Genomic DNA, 24,459 nt, shown 5'->3' on the forward strand with positions numbered 1-24,459 from the left:
ACTTTTAAAAACCTTCTTGTTTTCAAAAATTTTGAAAACCTGTTTTTGGTTTTCATAAAAACCAAAACAGAAAATACAAACAAACAATATTTTTTGTTTTTATTTTCTATTTTTTTAAAACTAAAACAAAAAACAAGAAACAAAAGTGATACCAAACAGACCCTTACTTTGTTAGATTGTATAGAAGAATCCAGAGAAGGCAATCAATTGAATTTTATTAATCTCATTGGATTTTGTGGTTCAAACTAAATTAAATTAGTTATTAGTTTTTACCCTAATGGTTAGGAGAGAGTTTTTCTTTTCTAGAGGTTACGGATTCAATTTCCATTGGGTTTGTATATGAACTACCATATGCTTGCACCATATGCGTTGTTTGTGTACTATTTCATGTGCTTATCCAGTGCACAACCAGTTGAAGGTTTTCAGGTCAAACAAAAAAGATTCAACAATATATACACTTATTCAATGCATGCATAATAACAATTATTCATGGGTTTATTCAGTGTACACCCAGTTGAAGGTTTCCATGTCATAAACAAAAGAAATTCAATAATATATATTATATGTATCTTTTTTTTTTTGTAAGTAAAGTAATGCTTTAAAATTTTAAAATAAGCATACAAAATATTAACTTTGTCAAATTAAAATATATGCTCTACCAAATATTTTTTTTACAACTTATAAAATTACTTATTTTTTGCAAATATGTGCTCTATCAAATATTTTTGACAACTTATAAACTAAGCTTTTTTTTTTCCCAAATATGAGGCAGACATAACAACAAAGGATCAAATCAATGTTTGATTTAAAACGATAAACACTGTAATCCACCAGAAATTGAGAGAAAACTCTTTAGGGTTTTGTTATATTTCATAAAAGTAGAAGATAATGACCACTAAGGCCGGCTACGAACCTAATATGATTAAAAATATAAAATTACAAAAATGCCCTTAAAATAGTTTGAGGCACGAAACGATGAAATTTCACGAAAAGAGGGGGGTTAGTGGCCAAAGGCGTCTAGTTCGTTTTAGAACGCCGTTTTGCTTCAACTAGTCAAATTTCATCGAATTCAGACAATGTTACACAAAATCCAACCCAACTATTTCAAGCCCAACAAAATGATTTCAACTAGTCGGTATTTTTGGTGATTGACTCCAACTTTTAGACCAATCCCATATCAAAATATTTGCTCTACCAACATACTCAAACTAGGAAATTAAATTGTCAAGACATCATGTTTCCTACAAAAATTAATTATTTGGGCAACTCACACTATTCTATTTTGGATTGTTCTTCATTTTACCAATTTGCATAGAAAGAGGCCAAATTAGGCTGACTAGTGTATTATCCATTGAAAAATGTTAACATTACGTAAGAACATAGGAAAAAAACAAAAGTATTAAAAATTATCATTATTCCTTCATTACACGGAGAAAATAATACAATTCATAGAGACGAATTTTTTGGACAATTTTTGAAAATGTTAGACAATAAGCCTGCATCATTTTTGTTAGCAAATTCAACTCCTCCTTCATTATTGTTCATTGGAGGTCTTGAATTCTGAATATCATTCGGGCGCCATTGATATTCAAGCCCCGATTGCTTCTCATTTCAGCTAATGAGCTAGAACTATTACCGGGATGTTGAGTTGGTAGATCTCTCTCATGTTGGGATGATTATTAGTATCTTAGTATTTTACTTGCATTGGGATATTTAGCATCAATCATGCTCCAGATCTCCTTAATCTTTTTCTTTGATAAAGACGAATAGATTGCGCATATTTTTGTCTGACAAATTGAACAGGCAAATTTTCCCGTCATGGTCAATTTGGTTTATTAGATTTTCTAACTCCAACTCTTTCAATTTCCTTTCCACTGTCTTGAGTTTCTTCTCCAATTTCTCTATGCCCTCCTTTAAGTACATCTCTTGATTGTACAAGTTCTTTGACTGATTGATCTCCGGGAGGTCGAGGAACCCATTTAGAATTTGTTGCATAAATGGATATTGTGTGCATGCCATGGTGCTGCTTCTTGTTCATTTGGACTGTTGATGACGATTACAGCGGTGGCATAACATAAATGACCAATTCACCAACTTTTTCAGCAAGCTTGGCCTCCTCTTTTTTAAAGTTGCCTTTCTAGTAGCCCTATTTTATATCCATCCAAGCCTAATTCTTCTTCTTGCCATGGTTGTTTTTTGTTTTGTTTTGTTTTTTTTTTTGCTTTAAAACACCAAATGTTGAGGGGATTTTATAACTAATTTTGTGTATGTAGTCAATCAATATCTTTTCAATTTTGGGTAGGATAACAAAAGAAGAATTGGGAATTTAAAATGTAATCATAAATCTCTTTCTATATGATAGGGATATAATGTGATATTTTACAATCTAACAATATATGGTAGGTTAATTAATTTCTCCTAGAAGGAAAAGTTTTAAATGTTATTTGAATAATGGTTATTAGGCACCTATTGAATAAGTGTAGATATTATCAACAAGATCTACATTTCTTTAATTGATGCATAATAACATTATTCATGGATTATTCAAATAAGATTTAAGACTTTTCCTTCTAGAAGAAATGAATTAACTTACCATATATTGTTAGATTGCCAAATATCATATTATATCCCTACCATCTAAAAAGATATTTGTCATAATATTTTAAATCCTCAAAATTTTCTTTTGTTATCCTACCAAACATTGAAAAGATATTGATTGACTCTGCACACAAAATTAACTATAAAATCCCCCAACCTTGGTATTTTAAAGCACAAGAAACAAAACATAAAAACCACCATGGCAAGAAAAAGAGTTAGACTTGCATGGATAGAAAACAGAGCTGCTAGAAAGGCAACTTTGAAAAGGAGGAGGCCAAGCTTACTTAAAAAAGTTAGTGAATTGGCCATCTTATGCCATGTCACTGCCGCAATCATCGTCAAAAGTCTAGATGATCAGCAAGAAGTAGCAATGTGGCCTGCACAATAGCCAGTTATGCGGTAAATACTAGCCGGGTTCCTTGACCTCCCCGAGATCGATCAGGGGAAGAAAATGTTAAATCAAGAGTCTTACATGACGGAGGAAGTGGAAAAATTAGAGAAGAAAGTCATAGTGGTTGAGAGGAAGTTGAAGAAGTTAGAGTTGGAAAATTTGATGAACCAAACTGACCAACACAGGGAATTTAGTAGGTTCATTTTGTCAGAACAAAATGCGCGGGATCTAGCCGTCTTCATCAATGGGAAGATTAAGGAAATCTGGAGCAGGATTGATGCTAAATATCCCAATGCAAGGAAAAAACACCAAGAGATTGATATTCATCACAGTATGACAAAGAGAAATTTACCAATCTATATCTTGGTGGTTCTAGTAGCTCGGGCTTGAATATCGATGACACACAAAATAACATTCAGAATCCAAGTTCTACAACGAACAATAATGAAGGAGGAGATGAATCTGCTAATAGAAATGATACAGGCTATTTGTCTGATATTTTGAAAAATTGCCGAAAAAATTAGTCTCCTTGAATTGTATTATTTTCACAGTAAAATGAAGGAATACTAATGAACAATAGTTTTTAAAATAATTTGTTTAATGTCTTGTTTTGGCTATGTTATTACATAGTTTTTAACATTTTTCAATGTATAATAATGCATAATCCAAAATAGAATAGCGTGTGCTGCCCAAATAATTAGTTGTTATGGGAAACATAATGAATTATAATTTAAAGAATGACAAGCAATCTTGACAATTTAATTTATTAGTATGGCTTTGTTTGGTAGAGTATCTATTTGAAAAAAGTAAATTAGTTTATAAGCTAAAAATGATTGGTATAATATATATTTGGGAAAATAAGTCAGTTTATAAGCTATCAAAAATGTTTGGTAGATCATATATTTGAAAAAAATGATATAGTTTCTAAGTTGTCAAACTTGTTTGCTTTCAAAAATGTTTGATATAGCATATATTTCCAAAAATAAGTAAGTTTATAAACTATCAAGAATGTTTGATAGAGCATGTATTTCGAAGAAATACTGCAAAAAATGTTTGGTACAACATATATTTGGAAAAAAATGATTCAGATTATAAACTGTCAAAAATTTTTGGTAGAGCACATATTTAGAAAAAATAAGTCAGTTTATAAGGTGTCAAAAATATTTGTTTATAACCTGAAAAATAAATTTATTTATAACCTGAAAAATATTAGGTAGAGCATCTATTTGGAAAAATAAGCTTGTTTATAAGCTGTAGAAAATAATTGGTTGGTAAAGCATATATTTAGAAAAAAAAAATCAGTTTATAAGTTTTCAAAAATGTTTGGTAGAGATTCATAAGCTTTCAAAAATTCTTGGTACAACATATATTTTAAAGTTGACAGAGTTTACTTGAATTACAATAAGTGAATGAAAAATATATACTAGTGTTATAGACCCCTAAAATATGACCCCATCTACTCTTAAATCTATATGACATTTGAAATAACTATTGATCACAAACACTCTGGAGGACCCACTTAACATCAAATATTTCACACATTGATTGAGGGGTAAAATGAAGGTCATATTTTGGGGGTCTCAAACATTGTTAAAAAAATATAACCTCCTATGAGAGACTTATTTTAAGCTTATATGGCTAATTTATATGCTAACTTATTTGAATAGTTTAGTAGGGTATGAGGGTGGAACTTATAAACTAACTCATAAAATTCACCAAATGGGCTAATATCGCTCGTTGCATGATCGGTAGGGGTAATTTTCTATATTTTTTGTATCACGCTCAACAGGAAATTCTCTGCAAACGAACAATAGAGAACAATCAAGCATTTTGGATTTAGACCAATCATTGAATGACATGTGTCAACCATAATCATCCACAGTGTCACGAGTTATAACAAGTCCAACCGTGTATCCCAATTTGGGGTACATGTTTTTTTTTCTTCCTATTTTAACCAAAAACTATTTTAGAGAATCTCTATTCTAAAACCATTCCAATCAAATCACCCATTTTAAGACCAAAAAAATATTGTAATATATTATAACATAAAAGAAAAAAGTAGAGAGAAAAAGGAGAGAAAATAAATTTTATTTTTTGGTTTTGGGGATGTGGTACATAGTACCCCAATTTTGGGGTATGCAAATACCCCATCCTCATCTTTCGAGCATTAATTTACCAAAAGTGGTCTCAAAATGAAAATCTCCTCATTTTAAAGAACCGGTTGGACTTGCTCTAGATCAATGAATGGTCAAATCCCATGTGCGTCAAGTTGGCCCTTTCAATGTATGTGTTGATTCATTGTGTTTCCTCAAATCCTCAATAACAAAGGTGATCAAATTTCATGATGGGATGGGCTTAATAAATTTGATTCTATAGTATTGGGCAGATAATGTATGACTAGAAGGTTTAGGCCTAGCTTAATGTCCCAAATTCCAAACATGGCCCAAACAAGGCAAGATCAAGCAGCCCATAGGCCTTCCTTGACCAAATTGACAAAAACCTAGTCCTCCAACTCCAAAAAATTGCCTTATATATACTCTAATACCATTTAGAAAACATACATCCAAGTTTTAAAAATTATGACCGAAAAAATAATTGAAAATTAAAACAAAAACAAAGGATGGGTAACTTAATGAATAGAATATGCTAATTAAGCAATTTCTTCTTCTATATCGATGGAAGATCAAAAGAATTAAGGAGAAAATTATTGTAGACGTTGATATGCAGATGCAACAAGAAGATTTTTGTATATCTATATGTGAATGATAATATATTGATAAGATAGGATAGATCAACTAATCTCCCAAAAAATTTGTTTTAATCAAGGGATTGCATATATTAATTTTGTTGATTTTTTTTTAAAATGTAATATCATCTCATGCTCTTGTTAAATCAATTCGAAGTAATGAGGGTTACTTACCTCTTTGACGATTTGTTGTGGAAGAAATTCGAAATCGGATGACTGCTTTTGATTCATGGATTGTACCACATACATACCATTCTGCAAAGAAATTGTCCACCTATTGGTGAGATTGGCTACATAGAGAGATACTCTCCTCCATTGATTCTATTGTTAAATCAATTCAAGTAATGAGGGATACTCTACTCCACTAATTATATTGATTGATTATTCCCACTATGGGAGTCCTTTTCCTATGGTCTTCTTCTTCGCACTTTGATGATATGAAAGTAAACCCTCATCTAATGAAATGACGTCACGCCAATGCTTTACGTTATGGTGGACTTTGAAAGGGACGAGGGAGGGATGAGAAAGTCTGAAAGAATAAGGGTTTCTCGTAGAAAGAGGTAATGTGAATCTCAACGAGCTCTTGGAATTTATATTTCTAGAGATGTTATTTTTGAGTTTGTAATTTTCTAGGCTCCTAACCAATGAACGTGGCGATATGTGAACCGTTTGTTTTCATCGAATGAGTTGTTGGGCTTTATACATTTTCTAAAGATATTATTTTTGACTTTGTAATTTTCTAGGTTGTTAACTAACGAATGTGGCTTTATGTGTACCGTTTGTTCTCACATAGTGAGTTGTTGGGCTTTATACCTTTTCTAAAAGATCTTATTCTATAGTTTGTAATTTTCTAGGCTCCTAACCAATGAACGTGGCGATATGTGAATCGTTTGTTCTCATCGAATGAGTTGTTGGGCTTTATACATTTTCTAAAGATATTATTCTTGAGTTTGTAATCTTCTAGGTTGCTAACTAATAAACGTGGCTTTATGTGTACTGTTTATTCTCACTTAATGAGTTGTTGGGTTTTATACCTTTTCTAAATGATCTTATTCTATAGTTTATAATTTTCTAAGTTGTTAACTAACGAACGTGGCGTTATGTGTATCGTTTGTTCTTACATAATGAGTTGTTGGGCTTTATACCTTTTCTAAAAGATCTTATTCTATAGTTTGTAATTTTTAGGCTGTTAACTAATAAACGTGATGCTATGTGTACCATTTGCTTTCACCGAATTCATTCATGGGCTTTATACCTTTTTTAAAAAAAATCCTCTCAAGTTTGATTTTCTTGTATATATTATCATATCTGTAGTGGGGATACAAATAGGTTGAAATCAATCACCACGAAACGGAAAGAGTTAATTATATATAATTAATATATTAATTATATTGAAAGTAAATGCTAGTTAAATGCTGATGATATTTCTCTCCATGGCTCAATTTTATACTAATCATGTTACGAATTTTGGAACAAACAAGAGGATTTCGATTTTGTTTGTAACTTTTAAGTTATATATATACTGAGATGTTTGTTGAAAACAGGAAGAGGATTCATAAGAATATAGAAATCCTGTTGTTTTGGTGTCAACAATAACAGATATCATAAAGTCTTGAACTGATCAGGCGTTCTTGAAGAAAACAAAAACAACAGTTTCTTCTAAGCCAATAGTGATGAGACTCAGCAGAATATACACATTGTCCCAACCTTATGAATCGAGTTGGAAAAAATTGGTAAAATCAGACGGTTTTTCAAAAAAAAAATAAAACTGTTGAATCGTGCCAGAAAAACTAGTAAAATCGGATGGTTTTTGAAATATTTTTGAATTGTGAAAATATATTGTTAATTATAGTGTAAAACTTGAGTATAAAATGATAAAAATGTGGGAAAAAGCAATCGATGGCTGTGATGGTAGTGACGGCAATCATTGAGAATGTGAGCCCTTCCTCAACCATAGCCTCCTTTTAAAGTTAAATTATCATAGCTATTGGCATTCTAATATTGGTTTTTTTTGGCCAATACAGATGCATATGTGTGGCTTATCAGGAGGACGAGATAATGAATTCAAGATTTTTTTTATTTTTTTTTAGTTTAGTACATGACTTTTACTTTGGCAAACTCTTCATTTTCTTATGTAAGTTAGTTGTTTTAAGATTATACTAGACACATAAAATAAAAAAACATGGTGTTTAACTTTTGTGAACAATTTATTAAATATTTAAATTTTTTGTGTTGTGAAACAATGTTCAAGTTTATTCATTATGTATCCTACAAAAACTAATTATTTGGGCAAATCACACCATTCGATTTCGAATTGTGCTTCATTTTAACAATTTCGACTATTGCATCATACATTCACAAATGTTAACATTATGCAAAAACATAGCAAAAAAAATTAGACATAATATTAAAGTACTAAAAAATTATCATTAACTATTATTCTTTCATTAAACTGTGAAAATAATACAGTTCATGGAGATAAAAAGCATGTATCACTCCTATCAGGATATTCAACTCCTCATTCATTATTGTTCTTTGCTGAACTTGGATTCTTAATATCATTTTGGGTGCCATTGGTATTCAAGCCCCAGTTGCTTCTCATTTTAGCTAAAGAGCTAAAGCTATTACCGGCGGGATGATGAGTTGGTAGATCTCTCATGTTTTGACCATCATTAGGCCCCGTTTGGTGCACAATATTAGTAGACAATATATTGTGAAGCACAACCAAACAATAATTTTTTGACCCAAAAACCGAGACAATTCTTGAAGCATATATTGTCCATTTTGAACAATTTTTAAACACTTTGAACACCATTTTCCAATAATGTCCTTGATTTTAAATAAAATGACGATATCGCCCCCCTCTTCTTCACCTCACTCATTTGTTCATGCGCATGTCTCTCACCCCTCACCTCCTCCAATCACCGCCTCCCATCCTCCTCTATGTATCCCAGCAACTCCAATTATTGTGAGCTTTGGATGATTTTGATTAACGTCATTTTCAAATTATTATTCTTTAAGTAAATTGTTCTTTAAATGATTACTTATTTTTTAATTATAAATAATTTATTTAAGTAATTCTTTATTTAAATAATTATTAGTATTTAAGAAATTATTTATAATTTATATTGCTATTTATTTAAACCGGTTATAACTTAAATGAATAATACCCCTACGCGTAATTTACACAACAATTTTAATACCATATATGCTATCAGCAAAAGTAAAACCAAACATTTATCAGCATTTCAATCACTATATATGATATCATTTATTACCATCATTTATTACTTACAATATATGTTACAATATATGTCACTGTCAAAATTGTCTACCAGACGCAGCCTTAGTCTCTTGGTGTTCTTTATTGGTGTTGGAATATTCAGCAACAATCATACTCCATATCTTCTTCATATTCTCCTTGATGAAGCCGGCTAGAACGCACACATTTTGGGTTGGCAGATTCAATTTGCCAGACCAAAATGCGCGCGATCTAGCCATCTTCATTAATGAGAAGATTAAGGAGCTCTAAGAGTAAGATTGATACTGAATATCCCAATGCAAGTAAAGAACACCAAGAGGTTGATACTTATTGCAGCGTGAGAGAGAGATGTCTACCAATTCAACATCTTGATTATAGTTCTAACTCTTTTGCTGAAATAAGAGATGCTCTAGAGGGTTGGACGTGGGAGTTACGCTATGGTGGATTTGGAAAGGGAGGAGAGGGGGTTGAAAGAAAGCATGGAAGAAAAAGGGTTTTCGTAGAAAGGGTGATGTGAATGTAAACGAGTTCTTGGGCGTTATATATATATCTTGAGAAGTTATTCTTGAGTTTGTAATTTGTTAGGTTGTTAACTAACGAACGTGGCATACGGTGTACCATTTGTTCTCACAGAATGAGTTGGTGGGATTTATATATTTCCTAAAAGATATGAGTTTGTAATTTTCTAAGCTGTTAATTAATGAACGTGACGCTATATATTCCGTTTGTTCTCACCGAATGATTTGTTGATTTGCATGCATATTATTATATGCGTAATTGGAATATTTTTATTAAAATAGGTTGCAATCATATCAGCACGAAAGGGAAAGTGCTGTATTTGGGAAAATTTTTAAGTTTCAAAAAGAAATAATTATATTGGATTAATATATTAATTATATATAATTAATCATATAGAAGTAATATATTAATTATATTAATTACATCCAGAAAATAAATTCAAAAGCCTCGTCTCCCTCCCTCCCTTTTCTCTCTTCTTCTAGCTTTCCACTTGTAATTTTCTAGGCTGCTATCTAACGAACATCATGTTAGGTGTACCATTGTTCTCATAGATTGAGTTGTTTGAATTTCTATCTTTTCTAAAGATGTTATTCTTGAGTTTGTAATTTTGTACATTGCTAACTAACGAACATGAGGTTATTTGTACCGTTTGTTTTCACCGAATAAGTTATTGTGCTTTATATTTTTTTTAAAAAAATTTCAAGTTTCAAAAAGAATGAATTATATTGAATTAATATATTAATAATATATAAATATTATACTAGTTACATTAAAACAATCCAAAATCCTCGGCTCCCTCCGTCCCTTTCTCTTCTTCTTTAGCTGTGTCACTGTGTGTGTTTTTTTGAGGTGGTACTTTCAAACAAAGACAACCACAAACACCTACCTAGCCATACCAACCAAGACTGGAGGAGCAGATAGATCCGCGTCCACCTCGAGAAAGCACCAAAGTTCGAACTCGCATGACTCGACGTCACGCTCCCGATTTGTGCCTACAACTACCTGCAAGTAGCGGATGTGGCCTTTGGGGAGAAACTTCCAATTCCTGAAATTATGATTCAATGTACGCAAGGTCGAGATGGGTACACGACGATCGTTGATTACACAGATTGTCCATGTTCCCACTACGTACACTCGATCTTCCTTGTCGTTTCTAGCTGTTCATTTGCTTTTTTGAATTATTGAAGGTTTATTTGATCAATCTTGGAGTAGAACTTCGAAAATGTGGTCTTTTAGGGTTTCGTCCGCTATTTCTTTTTATAGTTAATCAACACTCTCTGGTTTCTAAGAAAGTAAATTACCAAAAAAGAGAGAAGATTTGTAAAATCTTGAACTAACAATGAAGAGGAATTTTGATTGGTTGGTCAGAAATTGTAGTAATAGAAAAATGAATGAAAGAAAGAAAGGTTAAATGTTTAAAATGTTATGATTTGCCATTTGATTGAAAGAAATAGCCTGGTTGTTAAGTTTTATTAGATTTGAAAGTAAATTATTGATTAAATGCTTATGATATTTCTATCATGGCGTAGTTTCGTATTAACCAAGTTACAAATAAATTCTCGAACAAGCCAGAGGATTTTAGTTTTTGTCTTTAACTTTAAGTTATGTACTGAGATGTTTGCTGAACACAAGAAAAGAAATTACAAGATATGGAAGTCATGTTGTTTTGGCGTCAGCAATAGCAGATATCATAAAGTCCAGAACTGAGGCACTCTTGAAGAAAACAAAAACAATAGTTTCTTCTAAGCCAATAGCGATAAGAGTGGAATATGCAATTGTCCTAACCTCATTATTATTGGGCTAAAACATATTATGTTGGGTAATAAATGAAATTCAGAGCGGGCGAAATGGACTACAAGCCCAAAAAATTTCATCTATAGATAGATAAATAAAAATGGAAAATTCTAGGTCAATACCATTTGTGAAACTTTTGAACACTTAAGTCCAGTTTAAAAAACTTTATCCCTCTAAGGTACTATTAGTATACTAATTACTTTCTTACCCTTATCTTCTTCTTGCCACAACTACGCTTCTCTGCTTCTTCTCTCTCTTTACTGTTGTCCGTTGGAATTTTCTCATTGTTTTCTTTTCTTGCAGCTGTTACTTGGCAGCAACCATGCAAGTTGTGTTCTCGACACATTCCTTCTGTTCACGGTCAAGAAATATAGCCCCAATCTACATCCTTTCTTGGTTTTTCTCAATTTTCTTCTCATCTTTCAATGACAAGTTGCAGTCCACTTACAAGACATGATACAAGTATGTTAGCTCGGTCTTCGATATGGTTTTGGATAGATGTTGTAGGTACTAATGATGGTGCGGGTGGTTGTTGGGGTGGGGTGGTGATGGTTATGGTTATGGGGGAAAGGTTGTCGACGAAGCAACACTGATTTTCCTTTCTCTATCATGAGCCTAGGGTCTCTCATCCCTCTTCCTCAAATCCATCTCGGCCAATGTTACTATTTCAAAACAGTAACATTGGTCGGTCAGTGTTACTATTTGGAAAAAACTTCAGATCCGATTGATTTCGGTGGCGGTTCGTCATACCACCATCACAGTTGGACTCCACTTATTGAAGCACACAATGCCCAGTCAGGTACGACCCAAAACGGCCACTGAATATGGCCGTTTTAAAACAATAACATTGGTCGGCCAGTGTTATTATTTGGAAAAACCTTCAGATCCGATAGATTTCGGTGGCGGTTCGCCATACCACCATCATAGTTGGACTTCCTCATTGAAGCACACAATGCCCAGCAAGGTACGGCCCAAAACGGCCACCGAATATGGTTGTTCTAAAACAATAACATTGGTCAATATTACTACTTCAAAAAAGTAACATTGGTCGGCCAGTGTTACCAATGTTACTATTTCAAAATAGTAACATTGGTATGCCAATGTTACTATTTGGAAAAAGCTTCAGATCCGATCGATTTTAGCGGCGATTCGCCATACCACCACTACCATTATAATCCCCTCACTGAGATGCACAATGCCCAGCCAAGTATGACCCAAAACGACCATTGGTTATGGCCGTTTTAAAATAGTAACAGTGGTCGGTCAATGTTACTATTTCAAAAAGTAACATTGGTCGGCCAGTGTTACTATTTGAAAAAAACTTCAGATACGATCGATTTTAACGACGGTTTACCATACCACCACTACCATTATAATCGCCTCACTGAGATGCACAATGTCCAGTCAGGCACAACCCAAAATGGTCACCGAATATGGCCGTTTTAAAATAGTAACATTGGTCGATCAATGTTACTATTTCAAAACAGTAACATTGGTCGTCCAGTGTTACCAATGTTACTATTTCAAAACAGTAACATTGATCGCCCTGTGTTATAATTTGGAAAAGAAACTTTAGATCTGGCCGATTTTGATGACAATTTGTAATATTACCATCACCATTAGACTCCTCTCATAGAGACACATAATGCCCAGTCATATTTGGACCAAAACAACAGCCATAAAAAGATATGAGAGAGAGAGAAAGACGTAGTAAAGAAAGATGTAGTAGAGAGAGATTCAGTAGGAGAGAGAAAGTTGTTGTGATGAGAGAGAGATGCAATAGGAGAGAGAGAAAGGTATTGTGATAAGAGAGAGATGCGCTAGAGAGCGAAGATGTAGTGAGATAAGAGAGATGTAACATATAACAAGAGAGAAAAGCATATTAGATCTAATCCTTTTTGAAAAAAGACAAAAAAAGACTTATGAGGGATAAAGTATTTTGGAGTGGATCTAGATGTCCAATAATATTGAAAGTGGTATTAATATGTCATTTTTCAAAAAAATAATAATTTAATTGCCCATTGTTGGCCTCTATGGGTCCGACTGTGTATGGGATCATATATATTGCAGGATTAAAATAGTAGGATAAGTTCTTCTCGGATTTCTTTTCATAGAAGAATTATTTTTACACGTGATCCGAAACATTTTTATTCAGCATTTTATGTTACTTTTGACATGTTATTTGTATGAAACATTTTATAAGTAGCATTTCATTGTCAAAAATTCAATATTGTCCCCATTAATTTTTTTATTCCATTTATACCCTCACTTCATGTGTTATTATAAATTAATAAATAAATAAATAAATTTATTGATACTATAAAATATTTATCATTTAATATATGCTACTCAGTAAAAATATTATCAGTAAAAGTTCAATCAAACACTATACAGCATTCGAGCAGCATTTCTGCTACTAAAATTCTCTAACATAGCTACTATCACCATTTCTACTAGCATATTTATTATTTTCAAAATATCTTATGATATTAGGGCTCGATAAGACATGGTAGACTTTTCTAAAGGCATTAAACGGCTCTGAAATTTATGGAATATCTAAAGAAGTTTTCACTAGCCAATTGGAAGAGGTGGAAGTTCAAATAGGCCAGAAAATCTAGCAGGCCAAGAAAACTTAATCCCAAGTATATTAATGCTGCTCTAGCCAAAGAAGCAATATTTGAAGAAGCATCCCAAGCTATCAAATGGCGGAAGGCTATGGAAGACAAAATTGAGGCACTAAAGCAGAATCAAACATAGGATTTAGTGCCTAAGCCCATGGACGCAGTGGTGGAGGTATGTGCGTTATAAGGGGCAATTGCCCCAATTAGTCTTTTGGAAAAATATCTTTGTACTGCCATTTTTTTTTCCATTTTGCCCCCCTTGATTTTTGTAAAAAAATATAATTTATACTATCTATCTTTCAATCTTCCCCTTTAAAAAATAATTTTTTCAAATCTGTCCCATTAAATTTCTTTTATTCTAGGTGTAATTAATATATTCATTATAAATGATTCATGTAATTAATATATTAATTCACTATAGTTAGCTCTTTTTGAAGAGGCCATTGAAAATTTCTGTATAATTAATTCTTTTTGAAAATTTTTCCTAAATACGACAATTTCCCTTTCTTGGTGATATGATTTGAAAGTATTTTAATAAAAATATTCCAACTATGGATATAATAATAGGGAAAATTAAATATAAGTCCTTCATGGGAGAGTTTTGTTCAAATAGGGACATTCTTAAAAGTCTTATTCCATAAAGTCCATGTACTTTAAACTAATATTCTAAGAAGAACAAACTCTTATCCTAATTTTTTTAAATGACTAAAATAACATCAGTTTAATTATTTAAATTTTAAAAATTAATGATAAAGTTTACAGAAACTCTTCTCTCACTTACGAAAGCTCCTCTTTCACGACTATAGCTGTAGGGAATATTTTTCTTTTCAATTTTCTTCGTGAAATTGATTTTCTAATATGAATCTTGCATCAATTTCGAATTTCTATAATGACTCACCTTGCGATCCTGTTGATTTTGGATATTCTCGATGTTTAAATTTCTAGATCTGGTCATACTCACCACAGGACTTGTAGTTTTCTTTCGATCTTTCATCACATCATTATTTCGACAGTTTCTGTGGTGATTTTTCGTGTTTTTTTTACTATGATTCCTGTTGTAGATTGTAGGTGATATGTTATCTGTTTCGATTAATTTGATATCTATCATAATGTTATATGTTTTGCTAAATGTTATATGTCTTGTTAAAATGTTATCTATCTTTAATGAAATGTTATATGTCTTTAATGAAATGTTATCTGTTTGAAGTTTCAAAACAAATAACATATAGGAACAGATCCAAAACAAATATATTATCTGCAGAGTCAGATCCAATTTCAGAAGAAAAAAAAAGAGTTCGAAAAAGCAATAAAACCTCAACGGTGATACATCTTGATTCTTGGAGTTGATTGGTGGTGTTGATGGTCATCGGAGTTGGCCGTATTGGCCGGATCTAGCTTTTTTTCAAATGGTGGTCGTGATTTCAAGAAGCTTTTTTGGCGAATCAAGTTATAATCGATGGCCAATGATGATTGGGTTTTGATTGAGCTGACCTGGAGCTTTATTTCGGTAGTTCGTTTGTCGAAAACAATAACCGGAAGGCCAATTTTCGGTGATCGACGTGAAGAAAGAAGAAGAGAGAGAAGAGAGAAAAGAAAAAAAGGAAGAAGAAGAATGACATCACACGTGTGACTTTAAAATGGATTTTAGAGATATCTTTAAGGGTATTTTTGTCAACACAATACAAATGTACTTTTTTCTAATGTTTTTCTCACTTTGTCATTCCTTGAATATATAACTATCATATTGTCCTTTCCCCTAATTTTCCCATGATCATATCGGTGCTGCTAAATAGCCCAAACAATATAGTCCTAAAACTTCCCAATATGATGTGTCATGCCAACTCAGTTTCTCCACATGGCTTATTTTGAATTTTGAAATATTGTGAATTCAAAATAGTTTTGTACAATATATTACGAAACCCATTTTACTTGAAACATGAGTCTCTTGCAAACCCATTCTCTCAAAAACTCTAATATTTTGCGTTGTGAGCTTTCGATTGCTATCGAAGTCGCCGATTAGAAGCTTGAGGATTATAATCTAACCTTAATTTGAAGGGATGTTATCATTTTGCACAAAATGTAAATGCCTTACATTCCGATTTTTGTAATTTTATTTGGTTCTGCTTGATGATGAGAATTTCATGTTAAACTCACCAGAAAAGGCGATAAATTTCTAAAGAACTGATTCTTCGGAGGAAGTCAATGTAACGAAGCCCTAATTTTCAAGGTAATCCGATTCTTCGGGGAAATCAGTGTAACGAAGCCCTAATTTTCAAGGTAATCCATTTTTCCCACTTAATCTGTAAATATATTTGTGTCGAAGTCTGTAATGAAGGTCTTTGGGTAGAATTTATAAACTTTCACATGTTTTTATGGGTATTCCATTGATTTATGTTTTGGTATGAAGACTTTCTGAGAATCAATGCCCATTTGCAAGGAAATGGGCCATTACATTGTTTATATATAACAATGTAATCAATCAAATGATATATCTTCCTCCTGGACTGGGTCAATGTTGATAATGAATTTATTTGGTAAGGATTTGATACTATAGGCATGTTTTTCTAGGTAGTCCATTGTTTTTTTGTTTTGGTTTGATGACTCTTTTGACAACCAATTCCCATTTGCATGAAATTTCGCCATCACATTGTTTTGCAACCATTAGTCCGTCATTAAAATAATGAGCCTTCGATTACGGGTATTTCATTGATTTTATTTTTCGTTTGAAGACTATTTTGACATTCACTTCCCATTCCTGAGGATTTTGGTCCATAAAATGTTTTGTACAACTTGTTTCTAGGTTATGTTGGTTCCCAGTGTGTTTGTTGACCTACTTTGGTGCTTACATTGTTTCCAATCAAAATGGAAAATATCATATATCTGACAAATTCAAATAGTTTTTCGTTGAATATGACATACATTTATTTTTCCATGTTTTCCCTTACCATATTGCATTTCATTCTTGCTTTAGATTGGTCTCTAGGCTATCTTGGTTTCTAGATTGTATGTGGACTTATTTTGGCTTTGACCTTATTTGTAAATTCAATGAAAAAGAACATAAATCTCTCCAAGTCATGTGGTTGTGCTTATTCATTGGATACATTGAATTTTGCATGTCTCCCCTTTGAATTTCACGTGACTATGGTGCACTTCATGCTTGTTCCTTACTTGTTTCTAGGTTAAGTTGGTTCCAAGATTGTTTGTTGACCTATTTTGGTATTACATTGTTTCCAAACACAATGGAAATTACCATATATGGCTGACAAATGCAAAGGGGAATCAGTGAACATGTCATGCATTGATTTTACCATGTTTCCACTTGGAATTTCCCCTTGCCATATTGTATTTCATTCTTGTTTTTGATTTTCTAGGCTATCTTGGTTTTTAGATAATATCTGGTCTTATTTTGGCCCTTAACCTTGTTTGTAAACTAATTGAAAAATAACATAAAACTCTCTATTTCATCTGGTTGTGTTTGTTCATTGGATGCATTGAATTTTTCAAATTTCCCCTATGAATTTCAAGTGACAATTGTGCATTTCATGCTTGTCCCTGACTGGTTTTTAGGTAATGTTGGTTCAAAGATTGTTTATTGACCTATTTTGGCGATAACATTATTTCCAAACACAATGGAAATTACCATATATATGACCTTTGATACGGTTTTCGTTGAACATGACATACATTGATTTTTCCAATTTTCCCATTGGACTATTGTGCATTTCATGCTTGGCTTGTATTTAATAACAATGTAATTGATTATTCAATTGACTATTTAATCGTCAGGTCAATCAGTTGCAATGGCAAAGAATGGTACAGATATAGTGGTTGAGTTACAAACAGCAGCAAAAAAGAGAGGCAAGATGGACCTATTTTGGTGCTTCAATTTTGATCTGGTCTGAACTTGTTTTGCATTTCTATGTAATTTTGGTGTCGATTGCATATGTGGACCTGTTTTGGTGCTTCAATTTTTTTTGTAAGAAACAATGAAAAAGGCCATAAAGCTTTCAAAATACAAATGGTTTTCAAAATGCTCTATATTTAATTTTCAAAATTAAATTTATGTGGCCATGGTGCATTGACAATTTTTTTTAATGTGGCCGTAGTTACTTAACAATGTAAGATCACATCTGCTACAAAAATCACGCAACATCAATATCTCACACTCATAACCCATAGACAATGTATATCCTATAAACAATGTACACCCTAGGCACCACTGTAACCTACAAATAATTCAGGAACAAGCATGAAATTCAAACAACATCCCAATCAAGGGAAATATACCCTTGAATCCCTCAATCACCAAGTCCTCCCACAATGGATATGCCTTATTATGTCCTTCCATTTATTCACTACAATCAATAAGGTTACCCCTGCATTTACATGGTTTAACACACAATGTAATTCACCTCCTATTAACATGGTTGACCTAACCTAATAAGAATTTAAACACAAATGACAATAATGTAAGCAACTTCAAAACAATGCAATTTATAACATTTGAATAGCGTAACCTCTTTTAGGGCAGTTCAATTAACAATGTAAGATCACTTCCCATTCCCAAGGACCTAACCAAAGGATATGTCCATCCTCCCTGTTTTTGACCATAAACAATGTTATACAAATCTTCAAAAAATGTACAATAACAAGTTGAGATCATACGAAGAGAATGTGGAAAAAAAAATTATACCAAAAAAATCTCGAACCCATATCTTTATACACCCAGTAAACCCTCGGAAGTCCAACAAACCTTCACTTCCTCCCAATATTAAAGCCTATTGTGCCCATTAACCATGAAAGAATCGGCCGACCTTCAAATAATCCAAATGGACACAAAATAAGCTACTCAACGAAGCCCATAACTGGATCTCTCGACCTAGATAGGTAAACGATGAGAGAGAACTCGAAGATACAAAACCTTTACATTACACAAGCTTCATCTCTTAGTGTGCAGAACAATCTTGACCTAGCACTGTAAAGTAGGAGAGAGAAGCGGGAATTTTTTTATTTGGGTGGGGAACAACTCACAAAAGAACCCATATCTTATATTCTTTTGTCTTGTTCCAGGTTGGCATGCTGAATAAACACGCCAATTAGAGCTGGGATGATTTGGGATTGTATTACTTGGGACAAATAACATTTTCGTAATAATATACTTGCAAATCAAACTTGAGAGGATTTTTTTTAAAAAGGTATAAAGCTCAAAAACTCATTCGGTGAGAACAAATGATATATATAGCGTCACGTTTGTTAGTTGGCAACCTAGAAAATTACAAACTCAATAATGAAATTTTTAAAAAAGGTATGAAAGCCCAACAAATCATTCGGTGAGAATAAACGGTACACATAGCATCACGTTCCTTAGTTAGCAGCCTAGAAAGTACAAACCCAATAATAACATATTTTAAAAAAAGTATAAAGCTCAAAAACTCATTCGGTGAGAACAAATGGTACACATAGCACCACGTTCATTAGTTAACAGCCTAGAAAATTACAAACTCAAGAATAACGTCTTTAGAAAAAGGTATTAAGCCCAACAACTCATTCGGTGAGAACAAACGGTACACATAGCGCCACGTTCGATAGTTAACAGCCAAGAAGATTATTAAGTCAAGAGTAACATCTCTAGAAATATAACTCGCAAGAACTCGTCGAGATTTACATTACCCTTTTCTATGAGAAATCTATTCTTCCATACTCTCTCGTCCCTTTCAAAATCCGGCATAACGTAAAGCGTTGGCATGAGGTCGTTTAATTAGGTGAAGGTTCTCTTCCGTATCATCAAAGTGGCAAGAAGAAGACCGTAGGAAAAGGACTTCTAGAGTGGGAATAATCAATCAATAGAATCAATGGATGAGAGTCTCTCTCTATGTAGCCAATATGGCCAAAAGGTGGCAACTTTGTTTGCAGAATGGTATGTATGTGATACAGTCCATGAATCGAAATCAGTTAACCAATTTTGGATTTCTCCCTGAACGGATAGCCAAAGAGGTAAGTATCCCTCAGTAATTTGAATGGATTTCATAAGAGCATGATATTATCATTTTAAAAAACCAGTAAAGTCAATATATGCAATCCCTCGATTAATTTTTTTTAGAGGATTAGTTGATCCATCTACAATAATTTTCACTCTAATTCTTCTTATCTTCCATTGATATAGATGAAGAAATCGTTTAATTAGGGTATACTATTCATTAAGTTACTAATTCCTTGTTTTGTTTTAAGTTGCAATTATTTTTTTTGGGTCATAATTTTTTAGACTTGGATGTATGTTTTTTAACTTGTATAAGAGTATATATAAGCCATTGTTTTTTGAGTTGGAGAATTAGGTTTTTTAATTTGATCTGGGATGGCCTATGGACTGCCTGATATTGCCTTGTTTGGGCCAGGTTTTGAATTTGGGACTTTAAGCTTGGCCCATCATGATATTTGTTCACCTTTGTTATGAAGGGAACACAATGAGTCAACACATACATTAAAATGGTTTGAGGGTGGGCTTGAAATACCCTTCCAGTCATCTACTAAATATTTTTTACTTCTTATAGATTGATTTATTTTTTCCAAATATTATTGACAGGTTATAAATAGACTTGTGTTTTTCCAAATGTATGTTCTACCAAACATTTTTGACAACTTATAAACTACCTTATTTTTTTTCAAATATATGCTCTACTAAACATTTTTTATAACATTTTTTCCAAATATGTGTTCTACCAAACATTTTTGACAATTTATAAACTGATTTAATTTTCCAAATATTTTTAACAGCCAAATAATTTTGACAGCATATAAACTAACTTATTTTTTAAATATATAATCTACCAAACATTTTTGAAGGCTTACAAAATGACTTATTTTTTTCAAATATATACTCTACCAATAATTTTTGGCGGCTTATAAATTAACTTATTTTTTTCAAATATAGACTCTACCAAACAATGCCATACTACGAAATTAAATTGTCATTCACTAAATTATAATTCTTTATGTTTCCCACAAAAACTAATTATTTGGGCAACGCACTATTCTATTTTGGATTATGCTCCCCTTTACCAATTTGCATAGAAAGAGTCCAAATCAAGCCGATTATGGCACTATTATATATTGAAAAATGTTAAACATTATGTAAGAACATAGCCCAAAAACAAATAGACATTAAGCAAAGCATTTAAAAAAACTATCATTCATTATAATTCATTTATTTACTATGAAAATAATATAATTCAAGGAGACAATTATTTTTGGAAATGTTTGAAAATATCAGACAAATAGCCTGTATCATTTCTACTAACAAATTCATCTCCTCCTTCATTAGTGTTTGTTGGAGGACTTGAATACTGAATATTATGCTGGGTGTCATCGATATTCAAGCCTGAGCTGCTAGCACCAATCTTGCTCCTGATCTCCCTAATCTTATCTTTGGTGAAGATGGCTAGATTGTGTGCATTTTGTTGCGACAAATTTAACAGGCCAACTTCCCTATCTTGGTCTGTTTGATTGATGAGAGTTTCTAACTCTAACTCCATCAATTTTTTCTCAACCGTCAGGACTTTCTTTCCCAATTTATCTACCTCCTCCATCAAGTAAGTCTCCTGATTTAAAGACTTCTTTGATTGATTGATTTCAGGGAGGTCGAGGAACCCAGATAGAACTTGCTGCACAACTTCCCGTTGTGCAGGCCACAATGCTGCTTCTTGCTCATCTGGGCTGTTGATGATAATTGCGGCAGGGACATCGCATAAGATGGCTAGCTCACTAACTTTTTTAAGCAAGCTTGGCCTCCTCTTTTTTAGAGTTGCCTTTCTTGCTGCCCTGTTTTCTATCCATGCAAGCCTAATTCTTCTTCTTGCCATAGTGGTTGTTTTGTTTTCTATCTTATGCTTTAAAACACCAAAGTTTGGGGGATTTTATAGTTCATTTTGTGGGTAGAGTCAATCAATATCTTCCCAATTTTTTGTAGAATAACATAGAAAATTTGAGGATTTAAAATATAATGATAAATATCTTTCTATATGATAGGGATATAATGTGATATTTTACAATCTAACAATATATGGTAGGTGAATTCCTATTCCTTTTTTCTAGAAGGAAAAGTTTTAAATACTATTTGAATAATGGTTATTTGAAGCAATATTTCTCATGAAGGATTTTTGTCTAATATTTCTCATGAAGGATTTCTCAGCAAGCACTAGGTCTTCCGAGATCATTCTTAGCAACTCTATGGTTCACTCTTTCTCACTCTTTCTTGTGTTTGTGTCTACAACTTGCTTCCCTCACTTGTGCACACATCCTATTTATACTAGAGTATAGTCGGTGATGTGCCGTCTGAAGTTTCTAGACAACACAATCATTAGCTTGCTGATTCTAGACGTTCTAGACAATGCAAGTCGGTGACTCGTGGTACCAAAGAAATTTGTCAACCATTCTAGAAAATACAAGCAAGAAAATTCCTAGAATTTTCTGAACAATAGAGAGTCAGTGATGACATCATCTTCAATATTCCCCCTCAGCATCGACTCGCATCTTCTATTCCAATTGAGTAGTCATACTGAGTTGCCTTCTAAACTCTGTAATTTCTATGTTGCTTAGTCTTTTGATGAATAAATCAACTATTTGATCATCTGTTTTGATTGCCTTCATTTCGATCTTTTCTTGAAGTACCTTGTCCTGATGAAGTTATAATGGACCTCCATATGCTTTGTTTTTGCATGAAATACAAGATTTTCAGCCAAGTGTATAGCAGACTAATTCTCACAATAAATGATAGTCCATCGTCAATTGGTTGATAACAATGTCACTATTCTGATCATCGAGAGAGAATCTCAAAGAGTTGTTGCTGATTTTGTGGATGAGTCAGGTATGTGGAATTGGTCAGGCTTTATAGGTAGGGTCTCAGATGAGCTGTATGTAAGGATTGCGTCTATTCCACCGCCATGTGATAGTACTGGAGCGGACTGTATGTCTTGAAGTGCAACACTTCGGGAAGATATACTTGTCAGTCTGGATATAAGTTGTTAACTAGGACCAATTTTGACACTCATGAACATGTTTGGGATAAAATTTGACAGTGGGATGGTCCTTAATGGGTTCGTAGTTTTTTGTGGCTGGTAGCCCGGGAGAGCTTACTCACTAATAGTATGAGACAAACACAAGGTATGACTGTGGATGGTGATTGCTTTCGGTGTGTTAATCAAATTGAAACTTGTATGCATGTACTTCGGGACTGCTATTGGGCTAGATCTATTTGGAACAAGATTGGGGTGCAGCATATTGATGATTTTTTCATTATTAACAATACAAACGACTGGGTTTGCATTAATCTTTCCTCATAGATTTTTACTCCTCATGGGTTCCCTTGGGCTATGATTTTTGGTGTGACTGTTTGGTTAATGTGGAGTTGGAGAAACAAATGTATTTTTGAAGAAGGTTTTATTGCTCCTGCAAATCCACCATATATTATTTTGCATAAGGTTGAGAGCTTTATGTATATACAAGAGAGTTTGGGTAGATTGGCAAGTAGAAGGGTTTTGAAGATTGAGAAATTGGTAAGGTGGATTCCTTTGAATGATGGATGGATTAAATTAAATACAGATGGTGCTGTTCGGGGTATTATTAAACAAGCAATTGCTGGAGCTATAATCCGTGATAAATTTAAAATTTGGTTAGCTGGTTTTGCTATGCATATAGGCTTATGTTATGTGCCTTGTGCTGAGTTGTGGGGTGTCTTTATTGGATTGAAGTAAGTTTGGGATTTGGGTTACAGAAGGGTAGCTGTTGAGGTGGATTCCAAGGTGGTGGCTGATTTGATTACTACTCCCTCTCCCATGGTGGATTTCAATCTTCCCCTTTGAAAAATAATTTTCCAAATCTGTCCCATTAAATTTCTTTTATTCTAAGTTTGTTAAATTTACTCTTTAAACCCACTTTGACCTCCCTGCAAAATCCACAAAAACCAAAGGCGTAGACCCATTTAACTTCGCTCAATTGCTCTCTACCATTTTCTATCTCTCAAGTCTGAACACTCAAGTCCCAAATACAACAAACTGACAAAGTAAGTCAAATGATGGTGACGACCTGAGTTCACGACATGTGAACTGTGAGTTTGTCAAAATAGCACTTAAAACTTTTTTTTAAAAAAAATATGCACAATTTTTTTGCCCCCGCTTTTTCTGAAATTTTTATTCTGCTCCTACAAGGACGTGAAGCAAATATCATGCAAATGAATCTACAAAGTAAAGACTCGTCCTACTGGATCAGTGGAAACATGTAAGGCACGATTTGTGGCTCGAGTATTCTGACAGCTATATGGATTGGACTAAGATGAAACAATTAGCCAATGGCAAAAATTACAACGGTGCAAGTATTGATAGCTCTTATAGCTAGTAAGTCATGGAAATTGTGACAGATGAACGTACGTAAAGAATGCTTTCCTTCATGGTGACTTAGATCGAGAAATATATGGTGCAATAAAGGGGATTCAAGAGCAAAGTCCATCCTACTCATCTCTACAAGTTGAAAAAAGTCT

At 33.1% G+C, this 24,459-nt stretch overlaps 1 protein-coding gene across 1 annotated transcript; it reads right to left on the reverse strand.

Annotated features, from left to right (window-relative positions):
- Window positions 1-18,097: 18,097 nt before the first annotated feature.
- LOC119985444 (agamous-like MADS-box protein AGL29) lies at window positions 18,098-21,787 on the reverse strand. The gene is made up of 3 exons (XM_038829750.1): window positions 21,227-21,787; window positions 18,306-18,368; window positions 18,098-18,157 (listed from the first exon to the last, which is right to left on the reverse strand). The coding sequence occupies exons 1-3, from the start codon at window positions 21,785-21,787 to the stop codon at window positions 18,098-18,100; spliced, it is 684 nt and encodes a 227-aa protein (XP_038685678.1).
- Window positions 21,788-24,459: the final 2,672 nt, after the last annotated feature.

This window comes from Tripterygium wilfordii, chromosome 19 (genome assembly GCF_013401445.1).
Source record: "Tripterygium wilfordii isolate XIE 37 chromosome 19, ASM1340144v1, whole genome shotgun sequence".
Lineage (NCBI taxonomy): Eukaryota > Viridiplantae > Streptophyta > Magnoliopsida > Celastrales > Celastraceae > Tripterygium > Tripterygium wilfordii.

What these genes read in the sequence shown, in the direction of transcription:
- LOC119985444 (XM_038829750.1), bottom strand. Translation starts at nt 21,787, where the DNA reads ATGGCAAGAAGAAGAATTAGGCTTGCATGGATAGAAAACAGGGCAGCA. An exon ending in ATGAAGGAGGAGATGAATTT is followed by an intron (nt 18,369 to 21,226) that starts GTTAGTAGAAAT and finishes AATTCTTATTAG; the next exon opens with GTTAGGTCAACCATGTTAAT. An exon ending in TAAACCATGTAAATGCAGGG is followed by an intron (nt 18,158 to 18,305) that starts GTAACCTTATTG and finishes AATTATTTGTAG; the next exon opens with GTTACAGTGGTGCCTAGGGT.